Here is a 26,917-nt window from a genome sequence, read left to right as displayed (position 1 = left end):
TACCTACGTTCTGTTATATAGCACCATTCTTCCGTTATGCTTGCTCAATAACTAACCTTCTCAAAATATAACTATGAAATAAATACTGTAAACGAACCACGTTTTGGTAGTAATCTTATTTCAGCGCTCTTCGCGCAGAAAGTATTGCTATAAAAATTGATTGCACGTTTTGTTATGACTATATATGGTTTACATAGAATTATTATTTTTGGCGAATTCATCAAAGCTCAAGTTTGCCTAAATGTCATAATCTGCTAAAAGTTGATTGCGCTAAATTACGTACTTTTACAATAATAAATTACGTTTTATATACATGGTATGTAAGCTTTCAATGATATACCACAAGTTAAACTTAAATGCAACTTTTCCATAATTTGTTTATTGGAGACAATTAAATGTATGATACTGGTGATATCATTATGTCACGTTCCCATGATGAAATATAAACTAAACTCTGACGTAACTCTAACAAATAATCATGATATTTTACTAGAGGGAGAGAAATGAAGAATATGCAAACTAAAGACTATTTTATGATTTCATGCATAACAGGTATGAATGTTCTTTTCTAAGAAACGTTATGAGATCGCCTTACTTATATGCAAACTTTTAAGGTAAAAAGGAAGCAGAAGAAGAAGCTGAAGAAGAACATAAAAAAGAAAATATCTAAAATTTAATTGAATGCCAGTATCAATGTTTGTCGCTTGTCGGCCATTTTGTCTTTCTGATCTGTTGGAAAGTCTACAGAATACCAGTAGGGCAAATCCTTAAATGAAATTTGAGTGAGATACATCAAGTACTTGAAGAAATTGCGATAATAATCATTATTTGTCAATATACAATATGGCCGTGTGTCAGACATTTTATTTATCTGCTTAGCCTTAAATCTTTACGTATCGTCTCAGTTTTTCATGTCAAATTTAACACACAATTAAGCTTTTTTCATCTTTCTGTTTTGAAAGCAGTAACCATCGTATTTTGTTTTGGTTTGGTGCAAAATGAAAGTAAGATTAAAACGATCAACCCCACCACTTCGGCTAGACTCATCACAGACATTCCTAACCACAAACCGAGCTGTCCGCCAATGTCACTGACAAAGTTCTCATCCTGAAATACAGACCATCGATAAAGTTACACAGCACTAGAAATCATTCTTCATAAAGCAAGGCGACAATTTCAAAACATATGCGTGTTTATTTCTAAAGAATATGAACCAATTAACCTATCACAATAATTATACAAAGACTTAACTTGTTTCTCATAATTCAGGCCTTTCGTATCACCGACAAGTGACAGAAGGACGAAACAGCACAATCGAACAGTTTAATTCATCTCACATTTTAATTCCTTCGAATAGTGGCACGACCAGACTATACATATGTACTTGTAACGTAATTATACTGAATTAATGTAGATCGTTCCTCTTTTGATATTTGGACCTAGTTTTGCTTAAGTTTTAGTTTGGATTGTGATTGTGTTGACATGTTCGCATTTTCTTCTTGTTTTTATAGCTTTTCGCAATTGCATTATTATTATAAACAGTCGAACCTTTTATGTGTGCACCTTTCACGTTTGTCGAATTAAAAGGTTTGTTGTCGCCTTTTTTGCTCAAAGTTGTCAAGGTCGTAAAGAAGACATCTAATTTATAGTTACAGTTTTACTATCAAAACAGCATAGCCGGAGTTTAACGTTCTACGAGGACACAGACACCATGGGCGGAAAAAAAATCACAGGGGAAAAAAAAAAAAAGACTAAAAGTTCAGGTCCCAAACGTTCACTTCTAGTAGTTGGCATCAATGTGCATGTTTGTTCTGAAATATTTCTACTATCGCCACTCTTTAAAATATTCTCGCTCAAGAGATAAAAGTACCAAAATACCGGCACAATATCCTGACTTTCTTCATAATATACAACGTTGTTGGGCAGACATCAAAGAAAGGTACTGACGCCAAGTTTACATTCATAAACAATGCAATGACAATGCTGTGAACGAGATACGCAAATATGCGCGTTCAAAATTTTAAAAAAGTATGTAAAAATCGTAAAGTCGACTTACTGTATACGCCCTTTCTTCTTCCGTAGTTTCCATCAACATTGTTGAGAAAAACACGCGCATGGACAACAGATCGTCCCTATTGATAAAGAAATAAAGCAAGAAAAGATTAATTATCTATCAAAATTGATTTCTAATTTTCATCGGTTTTGATATTGAATGAATAGAATACTGATGTTTTAATATTTACACAAGAATTTTTTTTTTTTTTTTTTAATTTTTTTAATTTTTTTTTTATATTTTGTACAGAAAATAAAAAATAAAATCAGCTGTGAAATGACAACACAACTCAATCTGTTTGGAATATCAGCTTTCTTACGTTTAAACGTCAACTTACTTTGCATTTTGAGACTCAAGTTTTCCTTTCGTCAGCTTTTCTAAGATAGGTTCAAAGTTTCCAGATGGCCAGGTGGTCATTGACACGGACTGGTCATAAGTTACGGAGCTTTCAGATAAAGATATATCACTTTTTAAATACATTTGAAAAATTGATATAAAAATAGCAATTATGCAAATGCAATGTAAAAGGAGGTAAATAAGCTTCTGTTTGATCATCATGGTCCCCGAAATGTAATGTAAAAAACATAACAAAAAGCTGGCAAATATGATGTAATTGTAATCACATCACAAAATTTTTTTTGACTATATGGATTGCCAATTGTTGATACAAAACATGTAATGTTTAGTATTCATGATTCATAAACATACTGCAAACATTTGATTTTATGCCAAAAGAACATGATCCTTTTTAGGAAACTGCATATATGTTTTTTTTTCCATTAGTGTCAATTAAGGTCTGAAGCAGTATACATGTGCTTACGTGCATGGCATTTTGCAATATGGACATTCGGTTTCCGGTTCCAGTGAGGCACGTATTGACTCGATGCATTCAATATCTGTCAAAAGACAGCACAAAAGATAAACAAGTTGACAACATCCAAGGCAGCCAACTGTGGGCACAGTTTGTAACCCTGTGTATGTCAAAAGACTGTTGGAAAATTACCACCAAACCCGACGACGCTATTGTCAGCCCGTAATTCAACGTTTTCGTCTTCCGCACATTTCTTCTTTGATTTTGACACACTTTCCACCAACACTTGTTCAGTCCAATCTTGACACCGGTTCTTTAACATGCTAGTACATGGGTTAGTACTGACATTTTGTCTGCAGTGTTGAACCAAAGCAAAATCAAGGCTTGAGTAAAAGGTTGGGCTATGAACTTTTCAAAGAATAACTAAGAAAAGACTTTTCATTCAGTTTAATGAACCATCTCTCCAAGACAGCATAACAGATATTTCGTTTCCAGCGACTAACTCAGTTGAGGTAGAACCAAAATCAAAGTATTTGACCCCCAAACTATGTCGATATATTTACCAAAAACGAAAAACTGATTTAAAACTTTTTTGTGTTTCTGACACTTGTTTGAAGATGTAAGCAATGTTTTTTCACACATAGCCTCTAACGACGTCGCGGCTATCACACAAAGCTCTATCATGCTGAACTCGACTTGGCATTAAGTGATGACGTCATAGAAAGTTTAAAATCAGGATACCTAAAAGAGCTTGGTCAACCCTTTGTATAAGTCATATTTCAAACAAAGTTGGATAACGTTTCGGTAAATTCCAAGGCAGTTGGGATTATTGGTAATCAAAACGCTAACAGGACAATTAAAATCGATCTTAACCTGTTACAGACTGACACTTAACTGCCCTATACCGATCTTAAAATGACCATTTTTGCATTTTAAATGACGATCGATAGCAAGTAAAGACTCAAGATTTGTAGTCAGGAGGAAACCCTTTTCTTGGCTCCTCACAAAACACGCGTATATAACAAACTCAATCACCCGTTTTACAGAGTTAGGACCCATCTGTTTATCATACTTGTGCTTCCATGCTGTATACATCGGAACTGCCTTCCATACATACATGTATTCAAAATAATATCTGACACAAGGACCCGTACATGAAAAAAACTTTTTTCTCTTCCGTAGATTTTAACAAAGTACGCATCATTTCACTTCTGACAAGACGTGCTGAAAATTTTACCTAAAGATTAACTTAATCTTCCTATGCTATTGAACCATGAAAAGTAATGTTCGCGTTGAAATGTATCTTACACATGAAAATGAATTTGAGTATTTTCGTGGGTTATATGATAAAAAGAATCGTATGCCTATGTGATATGGAGTTTGCTAAACTGCAAAGCCTTGTGATATATTACTGAACTTTTGATAAAGGGGATAATGAAAAATCGTTTTGCATATAGGAATGAAGTATATCAATTAGCAATTAACCAGAAAGATGAGGGTAAAATTTTTGAGGCTTGCAAACAATTTTTTCTACGTCGGTTATTTGTAATTGTGAAACCTACCATATATATCCAGACAAGAGTGAAGTGGATCTCCCCATTCATCTTTTGCGCCGTAACGACCTGGAACCTGACATTGACAATAAGCCTCAACTATGTTGTCTCCACAGTTACTTAGACAGCTCTGAAATTAAAGAATATCTACATCAATCCACAATGAGGATGGTATACACTGCGTATGTGTATTAGCACGTATTCATATTCTAAGGTAATCTAATATTGTTTAACGTCCTATCGAAGGTTGTTGTCATTAAGGACGGCTTTCCATTGGTGTAAATACCAAATATATTGACTGCATATATGTTTCGGGAGGCTGCTATATAAACCAGTGATAATTATACCAAAATGCAGAATGGTAAGCAGTGAGTTGTAACTATCATTCATGTTTGGACCAGGAGACAGAAATGAAGCCTTAATCACAGTTGCGAACGGTCGAATAAAGGCAAAAGTAAGGCATTGTCAAGGAAAACAACAGAAGGATGACAGAAAGAGAGTAGATATAAAGAGCCCAAGTTAGGTCGCCTTTCATGATCGCAAATTAGCGACAGGAGTTACACCCCTTATCTGCAAGACAGTTTGTCTAAAGATAATTGAATGAAAGCATGTTTTAATTTCATATGAAAAAAAAAAAAAAAAAAATACAACAAGAACAACACAGTATCCATAAACCTACCAGTAGGTTTATAAACATGTTTTCTTCGTCACACTTCCCTGTTGGTCCGGATAGTCTTATGCGTTTCTTCTGTAAACAAAGTTTACTGTTAATATGCAAGATTGAAGCTTTAGTCTAGTGTATATGTTCTTGAAAGAAAAATCATTATGGTGCTATTTTCGGTCATATAGTCTTCTTGATACTTCGTTTTCCCTTACATGACAGTCTCACACGCTGTCCAGTGGTATTTTTTTCTTTCTGGTACATTTACGCGCAATATAGCGAAACACGACATCTTAAGCAATTTAGGTAATTTAGCAGAATGCAAATAATGTGGAAATGGAAATAGTAGATACAGTACTCATGCATCGTAGCACAATAATATACGAAAAAAAAAACATAAATAAGAAAACGATTAATCTAATATTCGAACTGACATTTAAATGTCGGTTATAGCTCAAATCAGATTTCATTACAAATTGTCAGCTTTACGATCTGAAAAGCATATATGTACAAGTAAAAATGATATTAGTCAAAAACAGACATTGTTTTTGTTATGTTCTTATGATTCTCATTGAATCAGAGGCATTAACATAATCACATGTAGACCGTAGAAAGTGTAGAATCTAGGCTAACGTCAGATATCATGTAAACTATATTATCGATAATTATCCTTTTTTAATCGTTTGAGTGAGGTATCATTTGAGACAGGAAATTAAAAAAGATATATCTTACTCTTAATTATTGTTCCATCATAAAATGGGATCATATCCTTTTGGTTGAGAGTACGAATACCTTTTTAATTCCGATGTTCACCTCGTGTCCGATTGGTAAACTCTTTCCATTGATTGAAAGGTCATCAAAGAAGTCTGGGTCGTGTATTTCATATATGACGCCAGCCGATTGTGTTAAAAATGGCACATATTCACTCTGTTCAACATTCAGAATCATTTCTAACCCTGGAAATTGAGGATAAACCGAAAATTATTTTTAAAAAAAAACAAAGCGATTAAACTTTTAAGTGTGAAAATCATAAAATTGCCGAGGAACATATTTTCCAATGCAATAATGTACTAATTTTATCTACCCTTTTCTCTGCCTGCTGTTTCCACAGCGACGTGAGAGTTAAAACTGTAGCACTTCCCAAAGCCAGCCTTGTGAAACTCGGTGATATCACTGTTTTAAAAAAAGCTCAAAATTAAAGCCGTTTCAAACATTATCAAAGAAGCAATTGTGTTGCTACCACTGATTGTTATAGTTATATAATTAAAATCAAATAACCCGTATGGCGTACCTAGGAAAATCTTGACTTGCTTGATAGACTTATAGGTTTCTGTCTCAATTGTCATTAACTGAAGATATTTTTTGACATTATTCAGTATTCAAAATTCTTTGCGGTATCATTAATTTTTTTTACTGAAAAATGCGACATTCTCTGCAAAGTTGATTAATTGCCATTGCAATAACTGGATCTATTGTAATTCAACTGCACAAACCTCTCTCTGCAAGATTCTCCTCCAAACTTGCAAGAAATTAAAAAGTCCGTTATGTTTTGCGATAATTCGTTTCGTTTTTCCAGCGACAGCGAGGCAAGTTGTGCATGAAATAGATGTATGGCATTGCCCATCACGTCACTTCCGCTATTGTCTTCAGAGACTTACATAGAAACAAACATTTAAAAACAATCAAGAAAGATTTAATTGTATTTAGCTGCTGGTGTTGCGAGTTTAAAATTTAAGAAAACAACATAACTTAGAAAAAATGAATGATACTAAAGTTGATATTTGATACATTCTGGTTTTTTACAAAGGGAACTTGAGATGTAGGTGCAGCTTTAGTCAGTATTTATTCTTTAAATAATTTGAATGGACGGTAAAAAAACTTGGTGATCACTTGATATGAAAACTACAGAAATAAATTTCCAAAGCTAATATCTGCATGAACAATACCTTGTCAAAGCAGGTAGGGCCAGTGGTCTCTTGTATTTTACCAGAATAAAGACATAATTACATTCAAATTTCAATTTCTGGGTAAGTCTTGTCTAATTTTCTTCTTATTCTGCCTTCATTCAGTTTGTACAGGAACCATGGCAGATGTTCGAGGAGATCGCACATGTACAAGAACAAAGGAACCAAGTGAATTAATTTTAATGTTATACACCAAATACAATTGGCATATACATGCTAATAACAAAAATGATAAACCACAACATAATAAGACAAAAAAGGGATTGTCACTGATAGACAGTCGAAATTGTGTATAACAAACACGAAAAACAGTACAGTCATCATCATCCGATTAAGCTCAACATCATCGAAACAATATATATATATATACACTGTTACTAAAACAAGATTTGTAAGAAACAGTCACACCAAGGGTTCCGTATCAATATCATCCAAGTTCACACCTATTTAAAGACTCCTTTGACAAGGGTGAAATTCAGAGTTCCATAACCACTATCTACACATCAAATTTAACATGTTCTAATTGGGAATTTTGAACAATTTCATTATTCTTCATAAATCCATTAATCCTTTGTTCGCTGCACGTGTTTCCTCTCAGAAATCTTTGTACACCTTGTTTGTCAATTTTTGGAGGAATATACCAAAGTTGGATTTATGAGTCCATTCAGCTATTTAAAGATGATGGTGAAGGGTACCATTATTCGCTGTGTACCTGAAGGAAGTTAAAACAGACCTGGTGCTACTCGGTGTAAAAACATACATATTAATCTTAATCCACCTGGAAATTGTGGCACGATTCACAGCCGTATTTGGCAATTGGTTTCTGGCAGCTAAATAACAAATGAGTCGTTTCCAATCTGAGTTATCCATTTGTTGATTTTTTAAATGTGTCTTTGATGCATTTACAATACACAGCTCCGAGGTAGAAAATGATGATTTACAGTTTGTGATATCAAGGTCACGATTGCTCCTATTAGACATCTCACATTTGGTCCGACTCAGGGTGCCGACATGGACACGGACACGGACACGGACACCATCTTAGTGTCAACGGCCTCAAACTTAAAAGTTAAAATGACTTTCCACAAAGGCCGAATCTGTTTTAGTGTGCAACCATGTGTATGGTACTATCAATATACTCCGTAATTTCTCACAAGCTCCTGTGTAAGAGTGCAAAATGATAGTCAAGAAAACGGCATTGTACATATCGTCATCTTAATAGAAATTAAAAATTGATCGAAAACTTCCAAATATACTCTTTGATATGTGGATAAAATACAAAAAACACACTGGCTGTTTCTGGAATATATTAAGAATTTTCGCTATCCGTATCCGATACTCCAAATATCTTCCACAATTTTGGGATTTGTTTTTAGTAGTAAATCGGACCGAGACTCTATTTTCTTGTCGGATCTTATCCCTTTTTTTTGTTGTTGTTGTTGTTGTATTTGCCTCAATCATGTCTGGTATCCATCAGGAGCAAATTTCAATTACTCGCCGATGTCTGCATGTGTGCTCAATGTTATCAATATTTCTTTAAAAATTTCAGATCGAAGAAGGTGGTCATTGCCGACATAAGTCGTTTTTGTGTTTGATGACGTCACCATATCTTGTTTTGATTTACGTTTAGGCTGGTAGGATCTGCCATTTAGTCTTGATATTCTCCTCTGACAAGCTTTACTGATCATGTTACCTATATGTCAAAAAGTCATAATATCTGGCCCAGTTGGTTCGTCGGTTGTAATTTCTTTCTTTGGCTGTTCAAAAGTTTGCTTGTTCCAAATAAATGTCATTATTGTTTAAGACAATCTTCTGTGGCTTTTCTACTAACTGGATCTACATGTTGTCTGCAAAAAACAACCATCTCCATGGACTTCGACTGATCATGGTCGTTGTCGGTAGATAAAGAACTGGTTTTTTTAAAGGGAATTTAACTGTACTCGAGGTGATGTCCCTGTTTGGTCTTGCTACATTTATCTGTCTTTTTAAACTTTTCTAAGAGAGTTGCGGGTCCCTGTTGCCAACGAAGTCGAATTTCCATGCAGTTTTTTTTAGCTAAAGATGATGGCCATACGACCCTTTTAAATTGACCAGTCCCTTTCGGCAAAGTCATGGGAATACAAAATTATAAGAAATGCATGTTATTCTATACACATTCAATTAATAAAAACTAAATAACGAAACATTCGTTATAAAATTAAAACAAAACAGATGAACAAAGTTCACTCCGAATTTCTGCAATTTTCGCAAGCAAGCTATGAATACTGAAGCTGTGCATGCATCTCTCGTGGTTTTGGTACTAACTGAATGAAGACAGATTTATATTTTATATACAATGATACAATTTAGTTCAAGAATGACATATTTATTATTAAATTTTTTATGATAAAGTGAAGCAAGACTTCGGTGAAAATGTGTGTTTGCCTACTTACAATCTTGCAACAGAAATAGTCACATGTCATTGATCAACGTGATTGCTTGTATATATATATATACACACCGTTAAATAATTATTATACTGAGAAGATGTACTTACCAAACGATATGTTCTTAGAATAAACGTATGTTGGTATCTGAAAAATGGATATATGGTGATGCAGTTAGAACATTTAGGATAAGGGAATAAAGAAATGACATTTCTATAATCTTTTCAGGGATGCTTAACAGCTTAGCGAGCTAAACTTGGTTCGGAACGCTACTCATGGACATTATCAAAGGAACCGTTCACAATGTGCTCTTCCGATCAAATTTCCATTCAGCATTGAATGAAATTATCTTATATCTTATGATATGAAATAACCATTAAATGTTATAAGGCATTAAGACACACGATTGCTTTGCTATTCAGTATTTACCAATGTCATACTTTTGCGTATTACAAAACATCTGTCATGTGATAAAAAGGATATTAATTCGTTTTCGGTTGATATTTGACTTGTAAGAAACTCTACGATGAATGAAGAACCGTCTAATATTTGGACAGAAATCTACTCTCAGTATCATGAAAATTTGAATTATATCTGACACCCGTAAATGGTTGTATTGCTAAAGCCTCTTGGACGACTCGGAAAAAGTAAATTGTAAGAAATGAATGTCAAAAATCGTCCAAGGAGTCGATTCGATGTACTCCATACATTCCCATAGAGAATGCTTTAAGTTAGCGTCAAGTCCATATGTATATTTTAAATCGTGCCAAAATCTACCCAAATGAATTAAAACAGTAAAATCAAACGAAATCTGAAACGCGGAACATCAAAAGACACTTTTATAAAGTTCTAGAAATATCATGAAGTAGTTGTAAATTCTTACATTGTTCCTGCATAATGGAAAGTTGATAATCAATGTGTGAATTTAGAAAATATATTTAAAGTATCGTGAAAACATTGAAACAATGTATTGCTTGCTTTTCATATATATTTCGTTTTTTAGTTCCGAAATTAAGTCCTCTATTCAGATGACTATAAGATTACATCATTGGCAGCAACATTATCAAAAGTAAGGAAATTATATATATATATTTATGAAAATAAAGAAAAAAGTAGAACGAGGAGATAAAGATATACATAGACGCTATACATACATGAGTTGCTGTAGATTAACCTAAAGAAATGATAAGATATATTGACTGTTGTTACACTATTGTAATTATTACGAAATTCTCTTTACTTAATATTCCATTTACTTAATTCGTTGTAGCATTGACATCTTTAGATTATAATACATACCGAATGTTCAAAGGGCGTTTCAAACTCGTCCAGGCTGATGTTGTAGTAACTAGATAATTTATCTATTATTTGAAACAAAGACGACTCATTCACAAGGCGTGAAAACTTAACAGGGTTTAAATTACAGAAAGTAACCTCTGGGAATCGTTGCTTCTCCTGTGTCATTATGATTTTGGTGTTGACTTGAAAACTGCAACAAGAAGTAGATTATGTATTACTCTGGTGATGTATTTGCTTTATATCTCAGCGTCACCTAAAATATAGTTACCGGCCTTATTTACATAATAATGTATTTACACTTAACAGTTAATCCACTTTTTATAATTAATGATACACACAAGTTTATCGGTTTACAACATTGCGCTAGTTTGTATCAGGTTTCCTGTCAATGTTGCAACATCAAACATATTTGAAAATACGTGCCGTAGGTGGAGGGTAGAATGGAAACATATTAGCGAAAGGAAATTAAACGGCAAAATGACTTCGGCAGTTTTTTGCCTTAGATGTTCACTTATCTGAAAACATATTATCCTACGAGGTGAACAATTTTGTTTGTATTTAACAGACCTTACAGGGTAGCATTGATCGCCTTCATCTGAGTTTTACTTTTTTCCCTCCTGCATCGTTTCAGTACCTATTACCACATATAGGATATTGAATTTAATGGCTTTGTAATGTTCCGTTATACTTAAGATGTAAACAGTAGTGCATGATTTTACTCTTAACTCACTTTAGAAATTGATTACCAAGTCTGTAAACCTGGAACACGCACATCCCAAAGGCTGCCAAAGTAAGACATATCCATATTATTTTCTGAATAATCTGCTTGGAATCCGATATTCTTCCTAGACCATGCAAAGAAGTGTATCCCGCAAAATCTTTTACCCTGGTTGAAAATCTTCCCTCCATCTGTGGAGATTCTAAAACATGCGTTTAGATTTTATAATACAATGGGGATGACTAGACGTTCATATAAATCAGAATGCCGCTCAAATTTTAAAATTTGTGTTTATTCTCTTAAGCAAAATTTAATTGGGTATTGTTTGTAAATGTTACTGAAATAATATCCCTTGATATAATGATTATTACATTGAGCGTCGTTATAAAAAAGAGAATATCCCAATAACACTTGCCAGTTAAGATGCGGGTACGGGTGTCGAAGTAGCGAAAGAAAATATAAATATATATAAGTGAGGCAAATAGAAAAAAATAATTATTTTGTTTTTCAAATACCCTAGCAGTAATATCTCTTTCTAGAACAAATATTGGGAAACGGCATGTTTTTCTTTTCGCCTAAGTGTGTAATATGATATCAATGGTACAATTCAATGTAATAAAATGTTATTATCAACATATAAATATTTCCTCAGCTAAGTACTGACAAACACTCTGGAACATGGCATCATAGCATTGTTGTGACATAAAAACTTGTTATCTTAGTCAACAAATATTATTCTCTCTTACAAAATAAAACCTGGTAATATTAAACTATAATTATTTGATGTCAATTAACTTTCAATTAAAATATAATACCTCATACTATGACGATACTGTGACAACAAAACATGAAAAATAACACAAACGTGTAAATAGAGGCATGCAAACTTACTTCTCTGTGTTGCACCAGCCGATCGCCCTAATATTTAGTATAGCGCGTCATTCCTGCTTAAGAGCAGACGCGTTCATTGACTTATTTGTACTTGCTACAATAGCAAATAGCATATTAATGAGCAAAGGATTCCAGTGTATACACATTCCCCGAGGCATTCATGAACAGTTAGTTTCTATTTTCATTTTTAATACTTGGATTAGATGAATGAGTTCGGAATCAATACAGCGACTACGGTATGACCAGGTTAATTGGTTTCATGGAATAGTCATGATATCTGACACTGACATTATAAATTATTAATTTTAAATACTTCGTCACTATCCAGTTTGATGGCATTCCCTCAAAGCAATCGAACTGATAACTATCGCTAGAAATTCATCTATATCGAGGACGTCATTCAGAATATTTTGTTGTTATGATTTTACTGACAAAAGGATTTAGGCAACAGGTATAGCCAGTGAAATCCCTCCCCTTGCTATTACAAACAAATATACACATGAATCCTTTAACGACTGGGTACAATGATAAATACTCAATACTAGTAGTATTTTAGTAATATCACTCACTGACTTGGACAAGAATCAGTCCGAAAGTCATCTAGCATGGAAGACAGCAAAGACAAATTGCCCATACATATTCACCTTCCTTTGCTGAATCCATACAGATAACAAGCAGACAAAACCTGACACAACATTGTATCGACGGAATATGTATTCGTAAATTCATCTAGCTCATGGAATCCGTTTAGAAATGCTTGAAAATTTAGAGGAATACGATCGACAATGACAAGGACAATGAAGAAAGAAGTAAGGACAATATTCAACTGGATGACCACAGGTACAAACTAGGCTATTTATTAAGTGGACATTAAGTAAATCGGAGTTAAAGTTACGAACAGAATTTCTTAACTGACATCAAATTATATTCATTTTCCTGTTTCCATCAACTTACAATAAAACAAGAAGTGCACTGGTGTGCGGCATCTGCAACAGGTTGAAATAAGACATATTTTGCACTAATTGACAACATTTTGGGTAGCAGACAACATGGGTTATTCCATTCAGACATGCCTTTTTGGGGGAAAAGCTGGTTGTGTATATTGAGTTCTTGTCAGTGGAACATTAAACAGCCTATTATGACAAGAGGATATTGATCAGTATTATTAATGATGAATTGATTCATAAACATTAGCAGAGCACAAATTGTTAAAAATCTCAAAAAAAATCTTTAGATGAATGAAGGTGACGACGTTTTACGCCACTAGAGGATGCTTATAGAAAAACGAAAAGACGATTTCTAAAGTACCACCTTCACGATGCATAACACCTAAACGTGCTATTTGAAACTGCATCGTTTAAAGACCAACAAGTATTACTTTACAGGCATCAGTTTCCCTACATCGGCTTGTGTGGGATACAAGTATCCCATTTGGAACATCTATGCGGGATAACTCTATCTGATATAGTTGTAGTTGCAGTTTTTACCCAATTTCCTAAAAATAAGTTACAAGATCATGATAAGATTGCAGTGTGCGATAGTTTCTATGAACTTATTTCTAGTCATTTTAGATATGGCTTTAGGTAATGTACATTCAGCACTTCAAAGTCTCTTATATATACTAAACAAAAAAAAAAAAAGGTAACACTACTTTATTCTGTGATTGATCAATTCTGATAAAACTGCAGTCATGGTTCATTATAAAACTTTGCGTTCAGTTGATTTTATTCGACTGTAAAGGACGTTGGGGTCAATTTCAAAGATAACACCGTTAGTAACGGGTATGGCCACCGTTTGCGAAGTAAACAGCACTGCAGCGTCGTCGCATGGAACTCGTAAACCGGCGGATAATTCGAGGAGAGATGTTGTTCCATTCAGCGATCAAGGCTTGGGACAGCTCCTGCAAGTTTGACGGCTGATTTTGACGTTCTCTCACGCGTCGCCCAAGAACGTCCCAGACATGCTCAATCGGTGACAAATCAGGTGATTTAGATGGCCAATCGAACACCTGTACGTTCTTCTGCTGCAAGAAAGTTCTGCTGACGCGACTGGTGTGCGCTGGTGTGTTATCCTGTTGAAAAATGGCGCCAACGCCATTGCGTCTTAAGAATTGCAGAACCACTGGTCCCGTTCTGCGACGCAGCAGTTCGCAAAACGCTCCCCTCGTCGCCTCCACACTCTGCGCCTTCCGTCACCGTGTTGCAGACAAAACCTGGACTCATCTGAAAACAGAACATTGTTCCATTGTCGTAGGCCCAACGACGGTGAACACGGGTCCAGTTACGCCGATGATTACGGTGACGTCGCAACAAATTGGATCCAGTGTAGGGACGCCGCTCTTTCAATTAGCAGGCCCTCAACCTGTTGCGGACTGTTTGGGGAGACACACGACGCCCAAACAATGTCCTTGTAGCCTCTACTGCGGTTACGAATCGATTGCGCAAGTTTATCAATCGTATACGACGGTCATCTGTGGCGGTCGTTTTACGGGGTGGGCCGCTCCGGGGACGATCGGATGTTGACCCAGTTTGGTTTAAACGACTTACCAACTGGCAAATTGTCTTAACACTGCAACCAAAATGCCGTGCAACTCGACGGCGAGACTCCCCAGTCTGGATCATGCCTACAGTCCTTTCTCTCTGTACTTGTGACAGCCGGGGCATAATGTTAAAGTTGAAAGATAGCAAGATTTGGTCCTAAGGATCTAAGGAACAGTTGTCAGTTTGAATGTTTATGAAATTCAAGCGAAGATACAAGTTAGTCGCAGAAAACCTCTTGCAGCTCTTTCGCTAATACAGACTATCACGCTTGAATGATTTTGGTAACCCCCTTTGATTTTGTAATGTAAAACATTACCATTTTCTAATATCGCACAAATGTCATTTTGTTTTCACTCATTTACAGGTATTCACCAAGGAAACATGTTAACCTTTCTTTTTTTGTTGAGTATATTGTAACGTGTTCGTTGAAGGTATGAGTTGGGTGTATCTATGTATATATATTATAACGTGTCCGTTGAAGTTATGAGTTAGTGTATATATGTATATATATTATAACGTGTTTGTTGGAGGTATGAGTTGGTGTATCTATGTATATATATTGTAACGTGTTTGGAGGTAGGAGTTGACGTATATATGTGTATATATTGTAACGTGTACGTTGAAGGTATGAGTTGGTGTATGTATATACATATTGTAACGCGTCCGTTGAAGATATGAGTTGGTGTATATATGTATATATATTATAACGTGTTTGTTGAAGATATGAGTTGGTGTATGTATATATGTTGTAACGTGATTGTTGGAGGTATGAGTTGGTGTATATATGTATATATATTGTAACGTGTTCGTTGAAGGTATGAGTTGGTATATATTTATATGTATATATATATATTGTAACGTGTATGTTGATAAATGAATTGGTGTACATCCCAAATTCTTAGATTAAAGATAGGTTCCTGTCAGCACGTGGAGGGAGCATATGATTGAAGGTGGTGATATTGGTAACATTTATAATTTTGGTCCTCTATGTCGCATTGGAACTAGTCAACTCAGAATTACTTCCTTTCCAAATGAAGAGCAAGGTCGTGTTCTGTAGTTGTATTGGTATTATCTTCGATAGAACGCTGATCAACCACAACTATATTTGGTCAAGGACAAAAAAAAGTTAACAACTTTGTCAAAATAGAAGAATTTGTTACTTTTTCGTAACGTTTGTTTTTTGGATTAAGACAATTTCATCATAGAATATAATACCATTCTTTTATTTATTTATATGATAAATGATTTTTTTTTCTGTTTTGAGTAATGACAATGTTAAACTTCCGGCTTAGGACTTTAATTGAACAACGGTAAGGACATGCTAGCCCATTGTTAATTTTATATTAATTCCGATCACATATCATAATACCTGGTTCATAACAGTAAGTAGAAAGATAAATATGTTCTACTGTGACCCAAAGGTAAAGCCTAAGCCATAAACATCCAATTAAGAACGAAAACCATATCAATGATTGGCGATCACTAATTAATATTTTATTTCCTAATGACTGAAGGGACTTTCTAATGGTATGTAAACATTTCATTAGATATAACACGACTTGGATATAAAATAACTGTTGTCTATAAATGTATATAATAATTGCTGTTCTGTCTTGGGATTTGTATCAATAGCCAGTGAAAACTCCTCTGACATGTGTTTTTATCACTATACATTAAATAATACAAACACAAAATGTTCAGTTAAAGTAAGATATGATGATAGTGGTTCGTAGCGACAAAGGAATCCATTTGTTTTGTGAACCCTTCGCAAGTAAGCTAATGAGTGTGTGATCACCATGCTTCAGTGGTTTCCACTTTGCTGCCAAATGGACAGTTATAGGATATCATTAATGTTTATATATCATAGAGCCGATTCATCTGTTTACAGAAGCTTGGTTCAGACCTCCTTGACTCCTCCCGAACAGTTAGTTTATACAGTGTAATCAGACCCGTCAAATAACGGTGTAGAAAATGTCACAAGAGTATGAACATACTTCTTTCCTAGTTATTGTATCTATTTCACGTTTTGCTCAAGTTTCGTCAAGTCTTGGTTTGAATATTCTTTGTTTCCATTCATTTATCCATTTATCCATAAACTCATTTAAAAAAATTATAGTAAGTTATTTGCTATGATGTTCTCTGTCATGAATTGATGTTTTAAGTAAATATTGGAAAAGCCGAACTCGAACTTTGGAAACAGTAGAGGAAATGATGTGGTATGGGGGGGCTGTGCTTAAAGTGTATAGAAACCGCCAAACTCGACCTGATTAATAATATGCGATATGTAACACATCAGAGACTCCACTGAATCTCATTCTAGTTTATGAAATGTGGCTATTAACGTGTATGTCTTTTGTACATTCTGGTGATATTTCGTTGTATTTTCTTGTTTTATTATCACTTTTACCTTCTATAATTATACGTGGACTTGCATATATTACCTGCGATTACAAATGCCTTGAACGTACAACTACTACAAAGGTGTGGTATTGTAGTATCGCGTGAACACGCATATGTAACGCTAAACCTGTATGTCGATAATTAATACAACGATACTACAGCGATTCTTTAGACAGTTATAGCAGTAAATATGAGTTTTCTAAAAGACTTGTGGTCCATTAGAAATTATATCATCATTACACTGACGCCGATACTTCTTCTGCCATTGATCCTCCTAACCGACGGCCAGGTATGTTTTAGGACTCCAATTTAAGCCATGCCTTTTATTACGAGTAAGATAGGAATAAGATTGTGTTCACGTATGATTGTCATTGATATTCCAAGACGTTATTAGCATTGCACAAAATCACTTACATGTGGCTCACTCGTCAGTATTGCACAGCACGAAATCACTATATCTAATGCTTTACTGATACCACTGCTTCTGCAAACACGAGGTATAAGTTCTGTACGTTCTAGTTTTTCTCTTACCTAATCCTGTGTGAATTGGCCTGTTTATAACTATACATGACATAACTAAAATGTTCGATATAGTGTTGCTTTTTCCTCCATTTCCCAATATCATTTTTGTTAAAGAGTTGAAGAAGCACTCAGGCTGATGTATTTGCTTTTTGTTCTTTCGCAGGAAACAAAATGCGCTTTTGTTGTATTACTGTCGGCCATTTTCTGGATAACAGAGGCACTTCCGATTGCCGTGACGTCATTTCTTCCTGTTGTTATCTTTCCAGTGATTGGTCTGATGTCTGCTTCAGCTACATCGTCGGCTTATATCAATGTAAATTATTGCTAACACAAAAATAACTCTTTTTTTTAAAGTTTATAGTCACTCCTCAACATCTATTACAGAGAAAGTGATGAAGGGAACAAGCCCTTTAATGTAGAATTAAAAACTTGTTAGTAACATAAATGAGAAAAACTGGAATGTGTCAATTTAGAATGATTAAGTCAAAATTTTTATATTGAAATGAACATTAAAGGACCAGTTTTAATTATAATCACTTGTAATGTCTACTAAAATCGATAGAAAGGTAGAAAAAAATCACGTGATCATATGAAATATCTATCCTTGTAGGATACATCTATGTTATTTATTGGTGGCCTCATACTTGCAGCAGCAATAGAACATTGGAATGTTCACAAACGCATTGCTTTGAAGGTTTTACTCATGGTTGGGACTAAACCTGTATGGTCTGTATCGTTGCTATTTATTATTTCAGTAACCAGACAGATATAGATTAAATTTATTATCTAATCAGTCGTAGAATAAATAGTTGATAATTGATTATCTTATTGCGAAAGTGTTTTTGTGACAAAATACCAACCAAACGGGAGTCCTATCACCTTACCTGTTGAACAAACCCTATTAATTATTCGGACATTAAACAAAAGTATCACAATTCAAACCATAAGTAAGTGTTATTTCAATAAATGCATAACTTTATACAAAATTCTGATGATCATAACGTTTCAAGTTTAATTTGGGGATACTGGGGCACATAATTGACTTGTAAATCAATGCACACGTTAAAAAGGGGGCGTTGAATTCCTGACAATAAAACACCAAAAAGGAAGAAATACGTATCACTGATACGACTATCAATATACTCGGTTAATAACAGTTCACATGGAATAGACTTTATATCAACAAATCTATTTTTCTCTGATTTGGTACAGGATTCACTTTGAATCATGCCGTATAACAGCTGTCAGAGTTAGTGGAGTATCGTTAAGTGATAAAACTATTTCAGTTCATCAGACGATGATCTGTTCAGTGAATCTGATGCTGAATCCCCGATAATTATCTTAAAGATAAGCATTGTATGTACGCGATTCAACAATGTTCAAATTATCGGCAACTAATTACATGTGGACAATTTTCAATCCGTACGTTTTTCCCTCAAACATAGCAGCTCAGATTAAAAAATCCTATGGGGTTTGTGAAAATGGATGTCTCCTACTAATGGTTGTTTGCTTAGTGTCTGAATATAATTGTCTTTATGTGATTGTATTTGTGAAGACGACCTTAATCTTCGCCCAAAACGGAAACAAAGCTTACGTAATATGCAGCTCGACTGCTGACAAACGTGATTATGTTTCAGGTTAATGTTAGGTATGATGTTACCCACATGGTTCCTGTCCATGTGGATCAATAATACAGCTACGGCAGCCATGATGGTTCCAATAGCCAACGCAGTGATGAAACAATTCCGAGAGGTGAAAGAGGAGGCCAAGAGCTTTCAATCAGGTTAAGTTATCATCTGTCATCAAACCAAATTGAGAAGTTTCCTTGTCATAAATCAGCAACTGCTTGTTTAAAACCATTTTTTTAAAATTTCATCATACTGACAAAAACCTTATATGGTGTGTATGTGGAGAAAGGATAAGGATCGGCGATGTCTCATATACATAATGAATATAAAGAGGATGTAGAAGGAAAGTCTGGATTCAAGCTGAAAAAGGATTCTTAGACTCTTTTCATTAGAAACAGATCATTCCTACACTCCATTCTGATTCTTTGAAATAGTTGATGATGCATCCCATCACATGTTGTTGAAAACACTCTTAATCATCGATATGAAATTGACAAAGAAATGGAAAATTTACGAAAAGATGTAGTAACTAGATGATTGTTTATTTTATTTTTTTATCAGAATGTTGTGAGAATCATGCTGTGGACCTTACTGACGAAGGATGTAGAGTACGAACTGATTATCATGAGTTATCGGGCTCTAATATATACAACGCTAATGATGATGCTGTTGCTGATGCTGATGCTGATATAACAATAGACAAATCAACGTAAGCATTGCTACATTCTTCTTAACCTGTAATGTCTTAAAAAGCCATAGATTCATGAATACAAAATAAAGTAAAAATTGTTGTCCAAAAATTTGACGAGCTTTTTAAACCTATACACAACATATTACTTAAAGGTCTATCGTTTCCATAAATATGATAGCTAACTGTTTAAGAAATTTCTGTTTTACATATCTAGACTCTACACTGTACAGCTACAGATTATTTATTTGTGTTACCCAAAAGAGAATATTTTTTACATGTGACCCCTTCCTGAAACCGGGAATGGACATTTTACACAATATTTTCTTACTACTATCAAGAGCAATCGAGCGCAGTATGTAAATAACAAAACACCGTCACCTTATACCTCTGAGCTACTGAAAAGCTATGTAAAGATTTTTAACAAAATTGATCCCTATTGCCTTAAAAGTGGGTAAAGGTCATTCATTATATCAAAGCTGATAACTTGTACAATCTCTGTACAATCAACGATTTTCGAGATATGGCTATATAAATTATTTTAATGTTTGACGTCTTGGCGGCCATCCTTGATTAATGACCTACTTAAAAATGTTACCGATCAAAAGATTTAGACTCCACATATTTCGGAGGAAGAAAAATAATAAGAAACATAACAATAACAATAGTCTTTTTAATAGATGGTTTAAAGCCCTAATAAACAAATCACTTTGACATCAAATACGTAAACATGATTGGTTACGGTTTTTCATGTTATATATCATATAAAATGTATTGTTTAACGTTATTTGAAGAGTGTTTTGAGATTATTACAGTTTCATATTAATAGATTTACCTATTTAGCCCTTCAGAAAATGCATTTGATTTAGGATTTAAAAAACTGTATATCCTCAGTTACTGAACTACTACACAATTATTTGATTATTTCTTTCACAGTTCTCCACGTGTTGACGTAACAAGTTCTAATGATGATGTAACGAATGACTCGGAACACCTCCACCTTGGCAAAGCTCTCTCCCTCTCTGTAGCCTATGCTGCCAACATAGGGGGCGTGGCAACTCTTACGGGATCTTTTCCAAATATCATCATGAAAGGACAGACAGATTTGTAAGATATTGAATCCGTCTACTGTTCTCACTAGTCATAACTCACACAATATACATATTCAAACGGTTGATTTATTATATTTCAATATTAGCTGTTTTCATGTACGTGAATTTTGGTGCTTTTGTTTTGATTAAATTATGACTGAGGTAAATTTATTCTCTCTTTAATTCAAAATTCAAAGGCACAATTTTTTGTTTGTTTTTGTTTATTTTTTATTTTTCCCCTTTGTTTTCTGTCTCAGATTGTATGAGAGGTTCCACACTACATCACCGGTAACGTACGGTTCGTTCTTCTTGTACGGATTTCCAATAGCTGTTTGCAGTCTCCTGTCTCTCTGGCTATGGTTCTACGTACTTTTTCTATGCAGGTACATGTGTAATTAGATGTCAAACTGTTATATTTTATCGTATCTGACACCTGCCACGTTTATTCTTTGTAAAGAATTTCTACTAACGAAGTGAAAGCATATTAGTTTTATTAATAAAGTTAAAAAGGACATTAAGGAGCCAGTATAATTACACAGAAACTAGCTTTAATACATCTTCTGCTGCCAAATCAGATGCTTCAGCAATAGGAATACCACACACATTTCGATATTTCTTGTCTGATTTTCTTGTTAAGCATCCAAAATGTTGTAAATATCAGTATTATGTTGTACACTCATCCACTAAAAAAAAATAAGAAGATAAAAAACTAAGTAATGTTAAAAGTAAAATATTTTGGAAAAATCTAACCATAAAAAAATTAACAATAGGGATTTTTCATCATGAAAATGATATCAGGAAATTCATCGTGGGATATGGTCCCTCTATTTCACTGGGAAGGACAAGCAAATGACAAATGGCTCGATGAAACAGAAGCCAATGATATGTGGATATAGTATAGACGGCCACAAACATTGCCTAATATAGAAATATCTAAGTAACTATGGTTACAAAAATATCACGTAATGTTCATGCCGTGCTACATAATTCTGGGAATTATTACATCGTTTGTATGATTGATGAAATACTAAAAAGTAAATATTTTGGTGACTCAAAATCACGGGTATGTTTCTGTGTGGGATTTAGTTACTCTGGTGTGGTTTAGAAAAGGGTTTAATTTTTCATTTTTTTCTTTTCGGAAAGTGAAAAAGAAATTCCATGCTTTTAATTAAATATATTCACAGGGCAGCACAGCACAAACATATTCGTCATTACGAAAAAGATGAAATCAATGCAAATCATAAAAAAAATGTGATACACTTTAATCTATCAGTATTGAAGTATTGATGACACTCATCACAGAAAGCTCAGAATCACTATGAATATTGACGAACGTTTGAAATAGTATTATGGTTAACTGCATGCCATATACAAAATGATTCACAACATTGTAGCGTTGTTATCTCAGTATTGTTAGCTAGCATTCCTACACACATTGTAAATTGTTTATCAACATGTTTATAATTTTTTTTATCCTATTCAGACGTAACTCTGGAAGCACAGATGCCAAGAAAAGGATTAGGACAATGTTGATAAAAGAATACCAAAATATGGGACCCATGACGTAAGGAATGTAATGTTACAAAACATGCTTAGTCGTTAATATTATTCTAAGGATTTTAACAGTTTTGGCTCATTCACTATTGTCAGTAACTTCTTAAGTAAGCTATTGATATCATATGTGATATCATTATATTATATTATATCATATTATATGATATTAATGAATGTAATCGCATTTTGCTTTTAAAAAATATATATACCGCTAATAAAACCATATATACGTGCAGAAATTAAAAGGTGTTTACTGTTCGTTTTTCACTGGGATAATTTTCAGGTAATTGTTGAAAAACATAAACATTTAGTAGAATAATGTCTCTTTCTTTTCTCATACAGTCTTATATATCTTGTTTTATTTCACATGTATCGTTTGTGTATCATTTGTACTAAATGTCAACTAGACCAAGATATACAAAAGGATCGTCATATTGGTACATAGTGTTCTCCTTTTGTCAGTCAGCTTTAAGAGCTTGTGTGTCATATAAATCGTTCCCCTTCAAATTTCAAAATCCAACAATGTGAGTTAATTGTTTGGGAGATAAAAAACTTTTCAAAACATTTATTGTGTTAAAAATTTTCATTGAAGATTTGCAGAGGTGGCTGTCATTAGCCATTTACTGGTTCTTGCAGTTCTCTGGATCACGCGAGATTTGGGAGGCAGTGGAGGGTGGGGCCCTCTCTTTCCTAATGGGTATGTTGCCAATAATAATTAACAAAGGAAGGGGCTGTGGTGGTGGAGGGAGAATATGTTAAATTTTCGAATCACTAATATTTACAAATGGACCCTTAATAAGCAAAAAAGAATGAGAATTAACAAAATATTCTAAAATTCATAAGATATAAAGAAATCAATTCCAGTTCCGTTTGCATTATAATGAATTTTGGTTATAATTATTTCAAATTTGGTTTGGCGTACTGTTTAGCCCAAGATGCATCAGTCTTACGAACTACACAGTTATCATATCGAAAATGGGACCATTATTAAAGTGATATTTTCCTTAGAAAATTATTTTCATTTTTTCAGCATGGTGTCCGATTCAACGCCAGCCATGTTAGTTTCATGCTCTCTCTGCATTTTTCCGTCTCACTTTCCAAAGCTATTTTGTTTTAATAAAGGTAATATTCCACCTGTCCTATCTACTACTATATGTTCCATAGATATTAAATAACTTTGTGTTATTTATATTTCCTGATACTACCTAAATCTATGTACATTTTCGGTCTTTTGTGTATATAGGACAGACATATGTGGCACGCCCCCTCCTTCCATGGAAAATTGCTGAAAAGAATGTACCTTGGGGAGTTATCATACTTGTTGGCGGAGGCTTTGCTATTGCAAAGGGAAGCGAGGTAGGATATTGTGTTGCACCTATAGCCTAATTGGTTTTCTATTGTCTTCCTAAAACAACACCTTTCTTTGTTTAAAAAAATGGGCAAATTGGGAATTCCTCGCCTAAATTTGGTGACGCAGTTGTGATGCACTCGTCTTTTATCAATGCTCTCGAGGTTCGATTCTATGAACGGACATGAAAATGTTAGGGGGTCACTTCCGCCCGACTTCCGTTTCCATCCGGGTCAACAAGAGTAATTAATGTAGGTTGGAAAAACTTGTTTTGGAATTGTTGTATAATAAATAAGGTTAATTTATTATTCCAGTTTCCTCCCACAAATAAAAAAAATCCTCTACGGCACTTCCTTCTTGTGATTAATGTAAGTTGGAAAAACTTGGTCGGCTGATTGAACAAGAAGTAAAGACCAATTTCACTAGGTTAAAATAACTTTGTTTAAAATCACTGAACGAATCACCTGTCCATTCTTCGTATCGAAGCCCAAAACTCTTGTTTAGTGATTTGGTTGCCGAGGGAATGAAAAACCAATCGTGATTTTGGTTTTCCTTTCGTGGCAAGTCGAGTCATTCTTCATTCAAACAATTAATATAATTTTTTTTCTTCAGGATATACACATACACGAGGTAAATCTTTCGAAAACGAACATCAAATTGTTGTTCACAACAGTTACGCATATGATATTACATCAACATCACTATATTGGTCATAGTAATCAGAAACATATTTGTAGTATAAATTGTACAGTATATTCTACTCTAAGTGGATAACGATAGGTGTAATTCTAGCTATAATATTAACATGACATACTGTTTATAAGGAATCGGGGCTGTCGAAGTGGCTTGCAGACCAGTTGATCGTTTTTAGCGAGTTTGAGCCATGGGTTATGAACATGATCCTGTGTTTTATTATGGCGGCAGCAACAGAAGTTACAAGTAATACGGCAATTTCTACCCTGATGATGCCGATTGTCACCCAGCTGGTGAGTAGGCTTTGTCACAACTCTTAACCATCAGTAACTACGAGTTATTTAAAAACATCCTGGTAATACACTCATTGTTGTCCAACGTCAGTTTAATTCAAAGCAATATTAACAAAGTAAATAATAATACTTCTTATTATTCATGCTATACAAAGTAGATGTATTTATGCTATCCAACTGTATAACTGTACACGTTGAGTAGAGAATTCCGGGAAAAAACCATGATGTTGACATTGAAATAATAAAATTAGGTACTTGGAAAATGGCAAAATACATGAAGACATCTAAAGGGTTATGACTTTGATATTTTTTCAGATTTTAGTTCTTTTTCTCCGTCCGTATGCTGACTTCGCTATTGACCATGTTCTGACACTGTTCATGGGCCATCTTTTCTAAAATACCTAACTTTCTTATTCCAGGCATTCCGTTTGGGCGTTAACCCCTTGTACTACATGTTACCTACTGCGATTTCCACGTCCTTTGCCTTCATGTTACCGGTGGCCACGCCTCCTAATGCTGTTGTATTTTCCCACGGATATGTCAGGGTCATCGACATGGTAATATATACAAGTGTCTACCATTTCTTTATCTAATGATAACCTTTTATTCTTAAATCAATATATATGGTATATTTTTGGGTGTAGAAGTGACTGGCGACATCTTTCCAGCCATGTGGATTTTCTCCAGGTGCTCAGTTTTCTTATAAGTCCCAATACGTTTATCAAAGCTACCAGGAACACTTTAGAATAAACTAATATCACTTATCTCATAGTTTGTTCAAGTCCTTCACAAACAAAATTTTAAAGACATTCGGTAACTAGAGGTTTTATTGTATGTTTCATTAGATTAAATGCACTGTTAATACTGAATGGCTCTCTTGTTGAGGACATAATTGTATTATATGTTTATACGTACAAGTTTCTAATTCTATTAAGGATGCCCATGTAAAATTAATTTGAAGTGGAAGTTGTTGTCCGATTCTATTGATATTGACGTCTTAAATCTACCTTTTCAGATGTCAGCAGGGTTCGTTATGAACATTGCAGCGGTATTGATTTTAGTAGCTGCAACGGAAACTATCGGGGAAAGTATTTATAATTTTCACACGCTTCCTTCTATTTTCAATACGTCTATTTCACAGAATACCTCAAATGGAATATAACTTTTGTGTTATAAACAGTGACCGAACAGCTAAGTTTTGCTGTAACAACTGTACATTTGTTTCACTCATACTTTGACTTGTTGACACGTTGCCCTGAGGGCCTAGCAGAAAAATGATGTGGAAGTCTCGCAATTCAGCGTGATAGTTTTACATATCTAAAAACCATTCTCTCTCCGAGGCACTGACTAAGAACAGATAGATTCTCAAAACTATAATATATCAGTCAAACCCTGGGGGCCTAGCAGAAAGATAATTTCAATCCCCTACATATTTTAATGTTGTGAAATTGAGGTCCGGAAAACCAAGTTTCCGGGTAAGGTCTACCAACCTTCGATCAGGGGAATCAAATAGTTTTATTTTTCCGCTTATATTTTCATTTACTATTACCAATTCAGGCTCAAAACTATTTTTATGATATTTGCTATTCGGAGAGGGTCCTAAGCGGTCTACAGTGAATATATATATAAATAAATTTTGTGTGTTTTTGATTTTGTTTGGTTTTGTGACCAGCTGGGCAGTTATTTTTCATTCTGAAACAAGATTGCTCTTTGACTTATTTGATTAAGAATGAAACCCAGTTATAGCGTAATCTGCGATTGGAAAAAATTCTTGTACTAATGAA

At 34.4% G+C, this 26,917-nt stretch overlaps 2 protein-coding genes across 2 annotated transcripts; one reads left to right on the top strand and one right to left on the bottom strand.

The window, feature by feature from the left end:
• Positions 1-609: 609 nt before the first annotated feature.
• LOC132557871 (amiloride-sensitive sodium channel subunit gamma-2-like) lies at positions 610-11,676 on the bottom strand. The gene is made up of 11 exons (XM_060222398.1): positions 11,498-11,676; positions 10,768-10,957; positions 6,370-6,427; positions 5,871-6,034; positions 5,097-5,165; positions 4,427-4,547; positions 2,874-2,949; positions 2,391-2,498; positions 2,057-2,132; positions 1,071-1,107; positions 610-638 (listed from the first exon to the last, which is right to left on the bottom strand). The coding sequence occupies exons 1-11, from the start codon at positions 11,674-11,676 to the stop codon at positions 610-612; spliced, it is 1,107 nt and encodes a 368-aa protein (XP_060078381.1).
• Positions 11,677-17,506: 5,830 nt separating this feature from the next.
• Positions 17,507-26,295, top strand: LOC132557870 (solute carrier family 13 member 2-like). The gene is given in 14 exon segments (XM_060222397.1): positions 17,507-17,605; positions 18,002-18,151; positions 18,449-18,564; positions 19,476-19,621; positions 19,798-19,813; positions 21,091-21,261; positions 21,503-21,628; positions 22,729-22,809; positions 23,392-23,496; positions 23,830-23,909; positions 24,043-24,155; positions 24,972-25,133; positions 25,553-25,690; positions 26,149-26,295. Coding segments are annotated over 14 exon segments (1,650 nt in total).
• Positions 26,296-26,917: the final 622 nt, after the last annotated feature.

This window comes from Ylistrum balloti, unplaced genomic scaffold, assembly GCF_031769215.1.
Source record: "Ylistrum balloti isolate Yb309-2 unplaced genomic scaffold, AGI_CSIRO_Ybal_v1 Utg370734, whole genome shotgun sequence".
Lineage (NCBI taxonomy): Eukaryota > Metazoa > Mollusca > Bivalvia > Pectinida > Pectinidae > Ylistrum > Ylistrum balloti.
The sequence above is the reverse complement of the archived record's forward strand: the minus strand, read 5'-3'. Positions and strand labels throughout refer to the sequence as shown.

Excerpts from the sequence above, each read along its gene's own strand:
- LOC132557871 (XM_060222398.1), bottom strand. The coding sequence starts at position 11,676 with ATGGAGGGAAGATTTTCAACCAGGGTAAAAGATTTTGCGGGATACACT. Across the intron at positions 2,950-4,426 it reads CTCTTGTCTGGATATATATG|ATATTGAATGCATCGAGTCA; the intron begins GTAGGTTTCACA and ends GTCTTTTGACAG. Across the intron at positions 1,108-2,056 it reads AAGAAGAAAGGGCGTATACA|GATGAGAACTTTGTCAGTGA; the intron begins GTAAGTCGACTT and ends TCTGTATTTCAG.